Source organism: Podarcis filfolensis (assembly GCF_964270895.1).
Source record: "Podarcis filfolensis genome assembly, chromosome: 17".
NCBI lineage: Eukaryota > Metazoa > Chordata > Lepidosauria > Squamata > Lacertidae > Podarcis > Podarcis filfolensis.
In genome coordinates this window covers 21,019,465-21,034,748 of record NC_139621.1, presented here as the reverse complement: position 1 = coordinate 21,034,748, position 15,284 = coordinate 21,019,465, and the positions used below count along the sequence as shown (strand labels likewise).

The 15,284-nt window shown below is 41.7% G+C and overlaps 1 protein-coding gene across 40 annotated transcripts in view; it reads left to right on the top strand.

The window, feature by feature from the left end:
• The window catches only part of PTPRD (protein tyrosine phosphatase receptor type D), a 1,143,290-nt gene that overhangs the window by 840,217 nt on the left and 287,789 nt on the right, over positions 1-15,284 (top strand). For all 40 annotated transcript variants that reach the window (XM_083592691.1, XM_083592680.1, XM_083592685.1 and 37 more), the window contains one exon: positions 7,798-7,963. In XM_083592691.1, the coding sequence (XP_083448817.1) occupies positions 7,879-7,963 (85 nt within the window). In that variant the 5' untranslated portion in view covers positions 7,798-7,878. The remainder of the gene's footprint in view (positions 1-7,797; positions 7,964-15,284) is intronic.

Here is a 15,284-nt window from a genome sequence, read left to right as displayed (position 1 = left end):
TCAGATGTTCGGCTTCCAAAAATAGTTTGCAAACTGGAACACTCACTTCTGCGTTTGCGGCGTTCAGGAGCCAAAACATTTGAGAACTAAGCTGTTCGAAAACCAAGGTATGACTGTATTTGTTATGAGAGACACAACGAGTAAAATTTTCTTAAGATACACTGCGTTTTGTAGTTTCACCTTAAATAGTCAGCAATGCATATTTTAAGCTTTGTTAAAAACATTGGTTTTTCTTTTTGAAATGGTTCCCTCAGTTGAAGACCCAATCCCAGTGAACCCTGCTCCCAGGGAGCAAAGGCCTAGCCTAAGATGAATATAAAAACTGCACAGGACAATGTTCTGGGATTCTAAAATTTGCCACAACTGGAGAGCCAGTGTGGTGTGTTGGTTAAGAGTGGTAGACTCGTAATCTGGTGAACCGGGTTCGCGTCTCCGCTCCTCCACATGCAGCTGCTGGGTGACCTTGGGCCAGTCACACTTCTCTGAAGTCTCTCAGCCCCACTCACCTCACAGAGTGTTTGTTGTGGGGGAGGAAGGGAAAGGAGAATATTAGCCGCTTTGAGACTCCTTAGGGTAGTGATAAAGCAGGATATCAAATCCAAACTCCTTCTCCTCCTCCTCCTCCTCCTCCTTCATGGATTCCAGATGTAGGTAGACTTTGACTGAGGCATTGGGCATATATTCTTGGGGGAGGGGCACTGACACTTGAGCAGGGTCAAGCCTGGAAGGTCTACTCTACGTCAAGACGAGGGTCTAGTATGGCTTGTATGTACAATGCAGTTTTTGACTGTCCCCATTGCCATGAGCTCCCTCTCACATTCATTTATCTCCATTCAGTAAGTTAAAGAAAATACGCTCTATTTCTGGATGGAGGCAGAACTTTTGCATTTGTACAGTTTATTTCTCAGATTCAGATTTCTAGGTTGGTTGCTTAGTTGACATGCTAGTATATACTCTTGACTGGGTGATACAATAGCAAGCAGTACATTCTGGTTACCTTTTTCTGAAACAGGAAATTTCATGTCTGATTTTAAGGTTTATACAGGAATCATAAACAAATTCTTAGTCAATTAATCCTATAGGTATTCTCAGAAATCCCATTGTAATCCTATCTCCACTTACCTGGCAGTAAGCTTCAGTGAGACTGACTTCTGGGTAGATAGGTATAAGGTTGTCCTGTTAGTGTCTTATCTTTGCAATGTGCATGTGGATGTTCAATAAAAAATGTTCATTGCAAGATTGAGCCCTCACTTTTTAAAGGCAGATGTTGGACAAATGCAAGCTTTGAATCACTGATAGGCAGATATATATTTCAGTTGGCTACTTCTTTTATAGAATAAAAATATTGATGTGAGATCAGTATCACTATTAGAATATCATAATATACAGCTGTCTTTAAGCAGATGTCATACAAAAATCAGCCTTCTTTATGTTCCAGCTCTTACTTCCATACGTCACTACTGGGAAAACCATAGCTTTAACTATACAGGCCTATGCTGTAGACCAGTACTCTGTTGAAGGTACAACATACTGTTTCAGCGTTATTTTTAAAAAATTTCTTGCTGTGTCTGTTTCAGTAGCCTTCAATCTCTTTCTTAATCCCCCCACCCTTGTATTGTGCAGATATTGTCATGGATTGGCCTGTGTGCATATACAGAATCCCTGCATGCAAAAATCTCTACATACCAGTGTTCTTAGCAAAGGGCATTCCCATGAATAAAATATTTATGGAGTATTGTGTTTTGCTATTCTTCATGAAAAGAGCATCAGTAATGGCAATATTGAAACATTTCACTGCCTTCGGAGCCTCGGTGCATGAAGTAAGATGCAAACAGTGCCCCAACTCCTGCAAAGTTATCTCTAGAAAGAGGAGTTTGCAATATAGGGCAATATAATTTTACTTTTTGTGCATGTTTCCTTCACAAATCCCAAATGACACTTCTTTCCTAAATTGTATACAATCCCCGTTTCCTTAGTATTGAACTTAATCTTCTTGCTTTCTTATTTTTTCTTTTTGAAATATGCCAGTCTGGATTAGCTTTTTGCTGTTGGACGTTTGGAGCTAGATGTGACTCAGTAGCATACACAGTGGACACGAGGATGTTGCTTGGTATTGAAAAGGGTTCTTAGAGTTAGAGATTTAATTTAAAAGCAAGTGTAGTGGAAGAAGAATTCCTGCTACCCTATTCAGTACTATTTGGCACGATTGTTTGTCCATCAATGAGTGAGGTTGAGGGCCGAGGTTAAAGTATGTTGTAGGTCAGGACTAAAGCAGAGCTTTTGTGGAGCCGCTTGACAGCATTTGCCTATATCCTGCCTTGTTTCTGCCCAGTGTTACCAGCCCTGTCATCCGCATGGCTTCACTAACAGTATTTTAAAATGGCACTTTCCTATTCCAGATGCGTGTGTTTTCACAGCCTGAAATACTAAAAGCCTATCGCAGTCATACAAGAAGCTACAGAGTTCTCCCCCCTCCCCAAAAGGGCAAGGGTCGCAGGGGAACATATTAGTATGTTTTCTGGTTAGTTAACGTCATGGCACTCCGAAAGTGTGCAAAGGAAAGGATCAGGAAAGGGCTGCGGGTTGTGTGATGTGAACGATAATGAGAGCCACTGGGGGCACAGTGCCAAAGACTTTGCTATTGTTAATCACTTACGTCTGCATGGAGAGGTGAGCAGAGCAGGGTGTTTATAGCTACAAAATGCATCACCTTCTTTTCTGCGTGACATTTTGTGACATAGATTCCCATTCACAATCTTTCTGAAAATATTGAGAGGCGCAAGGAGTGTTTTTGAAGCAACACATTGAAATCAGAAATCTTACGTAACACAAGAGGGTGCGTGTTGTGTGTGTGTGTGTGTGTGTGTGTGTGGATGCATCTCAAATGAGATTGCACTTTGTCCTTGACATGTAATTATACATTTTCAAGCATGAGTGTTCCGTATCGCCCTTTCTTTCCTGTTCCATGGATTAACTCAGTCTTGTGTTCTGCCCTGGATTCCAGTTTAACTTGGATAATTTCTAATATTTGATGGAGCCCGAGAGGCATGGTTGTTTCACTCTCCTTGCGCCACCCTCCCCAGATCTGAGCCTTGTAAGGGCTCCTCATTTAAGCCAGTGTGGGATGCTGTAGCCTTGCGCCTCTCGATACCAGCCTCACCAGCAAAGGTGAGATTGGGATCAAAGAGTGCCTGGCCACCGCGTCCCTCAAATCACCCTCCCTGAGTGCTCGCAAAGCAGTACAGGACTGGTTTGGGGAGAGTGGAGGGAGCCATGCTCCCCAGAAACATGTACTGCTCAACACTACGCCTCTGACCCACAGGGTCTCTGAAGAGCCCATGGATTCTTCAAGTAGCAACTTGTAGGACTGGGAGACCACTCCTTCAAAATGTTTGCCTGATCGACGGAACGGATGCTAAGCCTTTTATGAACAATAGGCCTTGCGCTAGATGGAACCAGTTGTATTTCACAGGCCCCTATTTCTCACAAAGAGTAGCCTTTTGAAATAGGGTGTCCTTTCTCGATCAGATGGCTCACCCAGAAAACACCGTTGGACTCTCATCCACAATACTGAAGATCTTTGTCATTGTTGTGGAAGTTTGGATGAGCAAGGAAGGGAGGACTTGACCGCTGCTAATACATTGCCACCAAACTAACATAGTAGCATGAAGAAAGGGGTTAGCTATTTCATCTACAGTGGCCCACTGGGGGTAGGACTGGTAGTGCCCATACAGTTCCCACCAACTGCAATTCCCTCCATAACTAAGGATTTTTACACCTCCCAGAATAGCATTGTGCACCTTCACCAACCAAGGTGTGACTTCCTCTCTAAAGGTTTTACAGAATTCCCTGCTAAAACCATCTAGTCCTGGGGTTCTTCAGTTTTGGAAAAAAATGTGTGCGCCTTGAAGAAAAAATATATACTTCTTTTGGAGTCTTGTTTGGAGTGTGTCATGTGTCGATCAGATGTTTAATGGTTATTGTATTTGTATTCAGTAAAAAACCAATAAAATTTGTTAGTTTTTAAAGAAAATACTTAAGGAAGTTGCCAAGCAGGCCTGGAAAGGGGTAGCCTCGGGAAATGGTCTATGGAATGGGAGTGGCCTGGAGAGAGTTATGAGGGCCAGACAGGGAGGACTGGAGGGCAGAATCTGGCCCCTGGGGCTGAGGTTTTCTATCACTTATGCGGGGCAAAACAAAGCAAATCAACTGAAGGAACTGAAAGCCGCAACAAACCACAGGCACTGTGTTGTGAGCAGAATTTAGAAATAATAAAAATATATATTATTTGTTTATTTATTACAAGATTTGTTAACAGACTCCAAAATCAGTGAACCAATTTGGCTTAATAGAATTTCAGAAGCATCTCTTAAGTATATTGCAGTAAGAAAGGAAGTGACCATCACCCTGAAGGCCCATAGTATTGTCTTAAGATTCCTATGTGTAATCATTTTTATTAGTTTTCAGTTACAGTAACCCAATAAAAGCCTCATTGTCAATACCAAATTCTAATACAACTAATAATGCCAATTGTTCAGATGCCAAATTGTATTCTTTTGTTGATCCCCTACGTGCTAGAACTGATGATTTGATAATTTACTTTAACTCTGCATGCAAAAAACTTACAAATTTCAATTACTGGTACATACCAGCCAGAATAACAAACCCTTACACTGCAGCTGCAATTTTAACAACTTCCATTCACATTAACACCTCAAATAATTTAAAGTCCTACTGCAGGCAAAGCCTTCAGACTCTCTCTTTGTTCTTCTTGTGTGTGGCTATTTTTCTGTCGATGATGTTTCTTCCTGTCTTTGTACTGTATTATGTCCATCTTTTGTCAGTTGTTGTTGCTGTTCTCCATCATACCTTGGGCAGAGCAAGTAGTCCATTGTCTTAAGATTCCAAAGGGGTATGTAATTTGCTCGACTGACTGCCAGGATTGTCAGCCATAATGAAGAATGTGCTTTCTGACCAGTGCCAGATTTATATACAGTGGTACCTCGGGTTACATACGCTTCAGGTTACATACACTTCAGGTTACAGACTAACCCAGAAATAGTGCTTCAGGTTAAGAACTTTGCTTCAGGATAAGAACAGAAATCGTGCTCCGGCGGTGCGGCAGCAGCAGGATGCCCCATTAACTAAAGTGGTGCTTCAGGTTAAGCACAGTTTCAGGTTAAGAACGGACTTCTGGATCGAATTAAGTACTTAACCTGAGGTACCACTGTATAAGCTAAGCAAGCTATAGCTTAGGGCCCAACACTCTTGGGGGGCCAAAAAAATTAAAGAGAAAAACTACCTGGATGTATATTTCCAAAATATAAGATAAAAAACAAATAAAATTAAACCTACATACAGCAACAGGGTTTTGTGTTGTGTAGGCTTGCTCCTATGATGTAAGCAATGGGCCCCGCCTGCTAGCCTGCTCCCTAAAATATCACTGGTTTGCTCATTTCTATATATAGGGTGCCTACATTCTGCATGTGCAAATGGCTTTAGATACCTATTAGGTCCATAAATTACCATATAGCATATATTCAACAACAACAAAACAGTGACAATTAGTTGTTAACAAAGGACAGCAGGACATATAAAGGGCCCCATTACCTTCAGTAGCTTAGGGCCTCATCAAACCTAAATCTGGCCCTGGTTTAGAGAATATGTTTCAGAACAGGATCCTACAGGCATTGGTTTTCTTGCCTCAGTCTGGTCCTGTTTCTGATCCAATCAAGCAACACATAAGTAAATATGTCTTACATGAGCTAGGAAGGGGCATGTATTCTTCCTCATTTTATCCTCTCCAGAAAAACCTGATAGGAACTTCAAAAAAGAAAAGAAAAAAAGATGTGACCATAACTCCTGAAAAGGGAGGGGCAAAATGGTCTCACTCATTGGCATTTCAAAATATGAGAAGGCAAGGTTATCTCTAGAAAATCTTTTAAGACCAAGATAAATAAATAAATAGTTGGGAAGCAAGAGAGTGAAAACTGCCAGATGGTTGTATTGAATACACCCCTTTTTAAAAGTTGTATTATTGCCTGTTCAGTTGCTACCAAAAGCTTCGTTGCACATTTGAACCGCAGGAGAAAAATCTCCCCCCCCACCCCCAGCGCTACATTAAAGTAATAACTTAGTTGAAAAGGTCTTTGATGCAGCTCACAATTTTCTTCTTCATTACTCCCCTGAACCATTTATTTGCTCATTAATTTATATGTGCCTTCTCTAAAGGCACAGTTAGAAAACTTGTGCGCTGCCAGTGTGAAGATCCACCTCGCCCTCCCGCCCGCCCTCCACAAGGCCATCAGTATCTGGAAATAGTTCGATCCTTTGCCATTACTCCTTCAGATGGGTAGATGCAAAAGCCAAAATCATCTCGTCTTTGAAAATGCATTTGATACACTTTCCCATCTTCTGTGATAGTATGGGAGTCATTATTGCAGCAGTTGGCTCTGACACGCTTGCACAGACACAAATTGAGTCCGACAGGACTGATGTCTCATGGACTTTGCTGTCATTTGAAATGCTGGCACAAAGATGGTAGCGGTGAAAGCAGAGAGCTGGTGCTTTCAGCACGTTGAGGGTTTCTGAGGGTTTTGTGTTTTGTGTTAGGTTTGTGTTTTGTGATAGCAGCAATCAAATCAAGAGTTGGTTTTCCATGAGCTTTATTAAAGCTGAGTTCTAGTGTCTGCTTCTCTTTTTCTTATCTCAAGTAGATTTTTAATATTATTCTGTGATCTAAAACAGGCTCTTCATACCACCCACGGATCTGTAGCAATCCTTTTCAGTAGAATAATAATTAGTATTATTTTCTCTCCCCTTTTTCATCTTAATCTTTCCTTCATGCAAGCAATTCTTGCATTATGATATAAATAGTATTTTTTTTCTATTGTGCTTGTTTCAGACCTGCCAAAGCATATATCTTTCCTCTGCTTAGAAAACCACAATTAAATAGTAGAGTTATGTTAGTGGCATAGATCTATTTTTGGATATCTCTAGAATTTCCTCTTGGAGGCGATGTGTTTTGTGTGTGTTATGTTTCTGACATAGCTTGGTTGGAGTGAATAAAGTAGAGTCAAATTGATTTCTTCTTAAAGGCAGATGTTCATGCTGTATTATTCATTAGTTCTTATACAAGATACAAAATTAAACCGACTGAACAGGAATATGTAATCTTTATTCATAATTTATCCATGAATTATATAATTCGCGTTTAGTGATAAATCAGAGAGGAAACAATAACAGTTCTGTGTGGACAGATTTTTCAAGATGCCACACCAGATAAGACTTGGTTGGATTAATCCACAAATACCAATATCCTAGCCTTGCATATAGCGCATTAGGAACAGAAGCAGATTTAGCTCTGTCATTCTTACCTGATGCAAGGAAATCAGCTTCCAATATGTTGTTTGTTAGCAGGCTTTTGTCCTGGAGGTTGAATCCTTCTAAACCCTTCTTTAGAGTATCTGTATGGCTTATTCCAGCTGAAGTATTAAAGTAGGACATCATTAGGAATGACAGCTCATTTTCGTGATGTGGTGCTAAGGAAAGGAGACTCTCTGCAGCACATAGGAACTGTTGATCACAACCTGGGTTACAAGGTGCCTTGGAAAAGAACATAGTGGCTGTTAAAATGTGCTGCTCTCGGGTTATTTTACCAGGCTAATCCCAGCCTTCAAGACTGGAATCCAATGCTTTTATCTTGCTCATTAAAAGTGTGCATTGTTTATGTATTTGGAAAGGAAGGAGCAAAAACATTCTAAATATTTCCCTCTCTCTCTTTCTTGTTCCTCTCAGGCTTTGAAAATTCTTCATCTGGAATTTCAGATTGGAGAGACTCGCAGTGGCTTCTAAGCCAGTGATCGAAGCCGCCAAAGTATGCTGGTGCCAAGCTGTCGGAGGATGCATGTAGCCAGGCCAGTAGTACTGCTCCTCTGCTTCCTGCTCTGTGCTGATGCTGAAAGTAAGCTCTCTCCCATCTACTTTTTTCACCCTTGCGAATAAAATATTGGCTGTAATGAAGAGTTCTGTTTATGGTCGGCACATTCTGGGGGCTTGTGAATAATCTTGCTTTTGACTCAGACTTGAGACACTGTGGGATCCACCTTGGCTCTCAGCCAGTGTTTGAAAGGGATTATTTACTGAGTTCCCTACTATTTTTTCCTGCCGTTAATACCCCTTTTCTTGAGCACTGGAAGTTTCCTACTGCTCTCTGTTTGCTTGTGATCAGTCATTTCAAAGAGACAATGCGAGCAAAATTGTGTAGCCAAAACAAAACCTAACCTTGCTTGCCAGAAGGCAAACATCACTTAGTCTTACTAGGTATTCCCCCCCCCCCCCAGTTCCTTGGATATTTTCTTTTCAAGCTCTGAAAAGACAAACAATGCAATGTTGAGGCCAATTAAAATTCCAGGTCCTTTGTGTCTGTCACAGCAGCTGTTGTAATGTATTATGTCCAACAGCTGTCGTGGAGTACAGTGTTTGAAGAAACCAAGCAGAACTGTCAACTTTGAGGCTGGGCTTTAGAGTGTGGAGACTTTGGTGTACTGCAGGCACCTAGGTTCTAAGTCCAGGACTCATATTGTGGTACTGTAGAGTTTTGGTCAATTAGCTTGCCAATTAATGAGAAGATAATATCTTCTTCTTAATTAGGAAATCATTAGGTTTGCCTTGTTTACACGTGTTCTTTGTCCCAGCTGTCTTCTGGATTTCCACATTGAACAAGGAGGGAAAACCCCTCTTGCATGAACTAGTTGAGGCAGGTTTGTCTGTATTCTGGTGACATTACTTGAACTTGCAGCATTTCCCACTGGTAACTTCTTTGAGCTAATTTTGAGGGAAACTTTAATTTGGAGGGGCTTTGTAAGCACCCAGGGGAATCACTTTAAGAAGTAAACAACCTGAGTGCTAAAATATTACATTACAATGTAGGTATCGTTAGCAAGCATTGATACTACTTACTTGTCCCTTGGGTTCAGCATGGATAATTGTTATTTGAACATCTTCATCAAGAAAGAAGGATGGTATATAGTGTGCTCTTACTGTCACACTTTGATTCAAGTTAATTTATCAATGAGTGTACTAAGCTGCAGATTCTGGTGGCTGTTCCTCGTGGTTTTCTGTTTTCAATCATGTGTACAGAATAGTCTGAAGTTAGGTTTAGAGTGAATGAAATTTAGAAAGCAAACACTGAAAACACACATTTGTAAATTAATGACAGTGGTGAATGTTGGACCTCTTCCAGATAGTTAAATGACCAGCTGGGATGTTTGTGCATAAGGTGAAGCCAAGGACATTTTAACACTTCAGCCAATAAATAATGAACTGGGATATAGCCCAATCTTTTTTCAATTAGGCATTTTAAGAGAGTCACTTTTTTAAAATGTGGAAATTGTTCTTAAAGGACAATACATTAAAAATATATATCCTAAAGTTTTGCCAATTGTAAAATGTTCATGATGATAGAACTGGAGAAAAAATTGTCACAAGTCAGATAAAACTTTGCAAAGATCACAGGTTTTTTTGTTTTTATAAAAAAGTGATACAAAGTTTAAACCTTCCCAGTAGCTCTTGGAAATGAACAAAAGAACAACTGTTTCAACAGTTTGTTTCTTTTTCCTTTCTTAAACATTTGAACACAGAAATAATATTTTCCTGAGAATCGCTAGCGGATTTAGTTTTTTAAACAGGCAATTTTGTAATAAAGTGCTTTCAGATTTCCTTGCTTTGCAAATCGTTGTTTTCAGCATTCTGTTCCTTATTGCTCAAAACAAAATAAAATTTGGCAATCAGCTATCAAGCACTGTGGGTTTTGACAAGAGGCTTTTGTTTCTCTTAACACATTTGCTTCTTTGGAGTAGTTCATGAAACTGCCGACTTAAGGATAATAAGTAGGTCTGGTTGGTTAGTTTCCAATTAAGTATTTCCCACTGGAAAACGTTCCTCTGAAATTTCTTGCTGGCAGAAATATCATTAAATGCTCTGTGAGGAAAGGTATCATCCTCCCATGCTAATGTCACATTTTATAGACCCTGAGTATCCAAAGTGCATTATGGGAGTTGAATTTTGCAGAATCCCTCCCGTTGCCTCCAGTCATCTGCATGCTTGTCTCATACAGACATAAACATACAGTGGTACCTCAGGTTAAGTACTTAATTCGTTCCGGAGATCCGTTCTTAACCTGAAACTGTTCTTAACCTGAAGCACCACTTTAGCTAACGGGGCCTAATGAGGTACCACTGTATACATAAACAGGTGGTGTGTTCTACACAAGGCAGAAGCCCTCACTGGTTTAAGATTGGGGTATCTCCTATTGAAGTCTGCCCAGCAGCTGAGATAACATTCATAGGCCCTGCTGGTTGTATCCTTTTGCCTTCCTTGACTGAGATCAGGAAGAATGCTTTATTCGTGACTCTGCCTATGCTTTGAAACTCCCTTCTGAAGGAGGCAGTCTCACCCTTCACTCCTTTAGGAGCCTTCTGAAAGATAGTATATGCTTTCCTTTAAAAAAGGGGAAAAAAGCTTTTTGTTTCTGGATGGTTGTTTTTATAATATTTTTAATCTGTTGGTGCATTATGATTTAGTGTTAAGTGCTGGTAACTTAGGTGTTAAGTCAGATGTTAAATTGTGGCATTATTATTTTTTATGAAGAAAGGTGGAATGGAAATGTGTTTTAAGTGCATAGTATACACTGGTTACTCCTGCCAACCTAGCAGTTCGAAAGCACAAAGTGCAAGTAGATAAATAGGTACCACTCCAGAGGGAAGGTAAATGGCATTTCCGTGCGCTTCTCTGGTTTGCCAGAAGCAGCTTAGTCATGCTGGCCACATGACCTGGAAGCTCCCTAGGCCAATAAAACGAGTTGAGCGCTGCAACCCCAGAGTCGTCCGCGACTGGACCTAATGGTCAGGGGTCCCTTTACCGTTTGCCTTTATACATTAGTTATATATGTCGCTTTGTGTTTGTGTATAATACTGATCAGAAGGTTGACAGTTTGAATCCCCGCGACGGGGTGGGCTCCTGTTGCTCTGTTCCACCTCCTGCCAACCTAGCAGTTCGAAAGCACAGCAGTGCAAGTAGATAAATAGGTACCACTGCGGCAGGAGGGTAAACGGTGTTTCCGTGCACTCTGGTTTCTGTCACGGTGTTTCGTTGCGCCAGAAGAGGTGTAGTCCTGCTGGCCACATGACCCAAAAAGCTGTCTGTGGACAAATGCCGGCTCCCTCAGCCTGAAAGCAACATAAGCGCTGCAACCCCATAGTCCCCTTTGACTGGACTTAACTGTCCGGGGGTCCTTTAACACACACACACACACACACACACACACACACAGAGGCTGCTGCTTCTGCTTCTGTTGCTCACAAACCTGCCTACCTGCCAATCCCTTCCCTTTATGCTTTGTCCCAAACTCCCTCCTTCTTCACTTGCAGCTCACCCCTCAAAACCCTCTGCACTTCACAGTTCACCAACTACCCCCCTCCCCAGTCCCACTCAATGCTGTCACTGCTAGGGAAAGCAGAATGAAGGGCAGATCTTTTTCCACCCACTCCCCTGATGCTGTGAGAAGCAAGTCTCTATTCTGAAAGGCAGGCTTCCTTCACCTGGAATGCCATCAATGCTTTGTGTGTCCCCCTCCATTGACATCGCTTTGGGGGAATGCGGAGGGGAGAAAGACTTCTCCCTCCCCTGATTCAGTCCAGGGAAGGAAGCCTGCGGTTTTTTAAATGCAGGCTTCTTCCTTCTCACAGTGGTGACAGCAGGGGATTGTGAGAAGGCCAGCCTGGGCCACCCACTTTCTCTGCGCTCCTCACTTCCTTTCCTGCTCTTCCTTTTGAATACGATCTACAAAACATGATCGCATTCCAGCCAGAGTTAAGCACCTTTGTGTCCCATTAATGTAAAGAAGGGGCAAATTTAATTAGGTGCTTGAAAGACAAGGTACATATCCCATGGAGTGTAACCCTTAACCTCCTGCTCTTTGCATTGCAAAGGGAAGCAGGGGAAGTGGTCAGGAAAAGGACATTTAAACCTTTCCAATTTCTCCACCCCAGAGTTTCAGAGCCACGTTTACTTATGCAAACACATAGAAACCCGACAGGTATAAAAGCAGTTGTGGGAGAGGAGTTGTAGCAAAAAAAAGTTGTGGACAGGGGAAAAATCAAGGAATCATTTCTTGTCGATTCTGCACTGAAAATTGCCTTCTCTTTGTGTTGCTATTCTACAAAGAAGTAGGCATCCATATTTTCTGGTATCCAGTTGCCTGCAATGTGCACAAGATTTACATCAGATATACCAGAGAAAGAAGGAAACAAACTGCAAAATTTTAGCTCTATCCTAAGAAGATAAGTTGCCAGACATATCTTTTGATTTTTAACTTTCCCACCATTTATTTGGAAGGAAAACAGAGGGAGCTGCATGTGCTTCGAGACCCAAAACCCACCCCCCATGGAAATAAAGACACAGTGGAGACAGAATTTAGTTTAAATGTTAATGGGCAAATTTTGGCCACAACTTTATTAAAATACACAAATGTGACTGGTATTGGTTTAGGCATTGGTATCAAACTATACCAATAGTTTATATAACTATACCAATAGCTCCTGCTCCACCCTGCAAGAAGCCTGGAAGGGTAAACAACCAGCAGGGGGAGATCCATGTATATAGACTGGTGCTCACCCCTGGAGTTCCCGGGGGTCCTTGCATGGCCCTAGCCCCTCTCTGGGCTTCGGACGAGATCCAGACCCCCGGATTCCTTTAACGGAATACCCTATTCATTGGAGGGGCAGTTGATGGCTGCACCTCCTCTCCCCACATTCCCCTAAACCAATGCCTAACCACCAAACCTTACAAAGTTGTGACGATTGCTAAGAGCCAGGCAAAAACCAAGTGGCCACAGCCAATCTGCCACATTGGAAAAAATTCCTTCCTGGCCCCCACTCCAAAAACAGGCGACCAACCGAAGTCCAAAGCAAGGCCAAACACGACCTAATTAACGGGTGGGTGGGCGGGTGTTCAGCAGTGCGAAGCAAAAGGAAGTCCCTATGTCATGCTGCCAAATAGATACCCCCAACCCCCAACCTTGCCACACTGCTGATTGGCTAAAGGCCATTGGCATAACTGTGGCACCACCGTCTTGGAGCGGGGCAAGCCCCACCCACAAGCTGCTTAGGGAAGAGTTTCAGGGCCGAGCACAACATGGAGCCTCTTTTAGGAGCATCCAACTTATCCCCCCAGTCATTTCTGCAAATTCCAAGTATTCTTCACCTGCCAGTCAAGCTTCACATTTCTCAGTCTTACTTTAAACCTTCCATTCTTTCCTTCTACTGACCGTAGCGCTTACTATTCCTGATTGCTAAGGTTAGTTAAGAAAACAGTAGCTTAGCTATACCAAAATGTTATATAAAAGCATAAGGGTAGCATGGCTGCAAAGCAGTATTTATGTATTTATTGGGGGAACTTAATCCCTTCATTTCCCTATTGAGCATTTGTAAGATTAATAAATACTGCTAAAACTGTAGCTAGCAACAGTGCTTCCCTGCTGGGCTGATGTAGTCAAGGAGTCTGGTCTATAGTGATGACTGAATGGCTTACAATATTTCTGAGAAATGACCCTAGTTCTATTTTTTTTTACATTTTATTGCACTCAAGAACTTCAGAAGAGAGGGCAGAGTGTGTTGTGACTGATTACAAAGGCATCTCAGTTTGAAACACATGAGACCTGTTGCTCTGTGTGTTGTAGTGGCAAATTCATTTTGGGGAACGAATGAGGTTTTCCAGCAGAGCGTTTTGAGGATTGCCACTGAAGGACGATTAGATAATAGCACAATGAGTATAGATTGCCATTTCCCCTTTGCTTGTAATTAAACATTCCCCTGAGCTCTCTTCTTTCAGTGCAAAACAATAATCTGGTGAGAGGGCAATATAATACGATACTAGATTTTTGCTGTTAGATGGAAACGTACAAAAGTGGCTCTGCAGATTCACGTATTCCAATATTATCTTTCATTAGTTTAAATAAAATCAAAAAGATATTCAAACTCACAAGACTCCCTAAGACAATTCATCATTTTTCCTGGTTCTTCCTATTTTTTTTGGGATGGAACAGTTGCCATTGTTGAAGCTTTTTCAAAGGTTAAGCCATTTTATGAAGTTTTGGTCAAAATTGGCTTTTGACCAAAGGTGACAGTTGTGTTTATAATGAGAACTCTTGTCTGCACAAGCTCTCCTTTCCTCTTCTGTTTCAATACAAAAACCTGATAAGTGATAAAGATGGATTTCCTTGTACATTCCTAAATAGCTCTATCACCGCAAGGGCGATATAGGATTGTAACAGATATACAGTCGATTCCTGTCTTACTTTCTGTGGAAGTTTCGCCTATGAGAAAAGTTCATAAAGCTAATAAGTTTCTTCATTCTAATAATATTATTAGAGGAGTTCTAATCCCTTTGTTCCCACAGAGAATTAATTGTCAGGCTTCTTTTGTTTTTAACTCTGGAATGGAGTTTCTGTGCCATCTGTTCATAATTCACCACTGGCTCATTTCATACATTTGGCAATCCTCATGCTATCACATTCAGGATGGTGTGTGCTTCTTGAAGCTACTGTTGTAATGGGAATGAAGAAGCCTGCGGTATGTCCTGAAGATGTCTGATTTGGCCACGTGCCTTGGGATTCCTCTGACATGCTCTATGTGGGGCTGCAGCGGAAAAGTTCTCAGAAACGTCAACTGGCCCAGGGAGCTGCAGCCAGACTGCTGACTGGAGCTTATAAGGAACAGCTCCACTCACTACTGGTCTGTTTCCAGGCACAATTCAAAGTGCTGGTTATGACCTCTAGTGCCTTTTACAGCTTAGGCCCAGGATATTTGAAAGGGAGTTTCGAATTCTATGAACAGCCACCAAGAAGGCCCTCTCCAATGTCCCCATCAAACACACCGGTGAGGATGATGGGGCTGAAAGAAGGGCTACTCCAAAAGACCCCAAAGCCTGGGCTTGTTTATATGGGAGAATATGGTCCTTCTAGAGACGCTAGACACTTTAAAAAGGTATAGGATGTCAAACAGATCAACCAAAGGGCTGGTTAAAAAGGAACATATTGCCTGGCACCTAAAGGTATGTAATGAAGGCGCCAAGCAAACTTCCCTGGGGAGAGCATTCCACAGACTGGGAGCCACTGCAGAGAAGGCCCCGTTCTATAGCATTTCATTCACTCAATTGCTTCCTTGAAGAAGCAGAAATGAGTATTGTCCTCTCTAGTCCATTCTTATTCATACTAATCTTAAGGG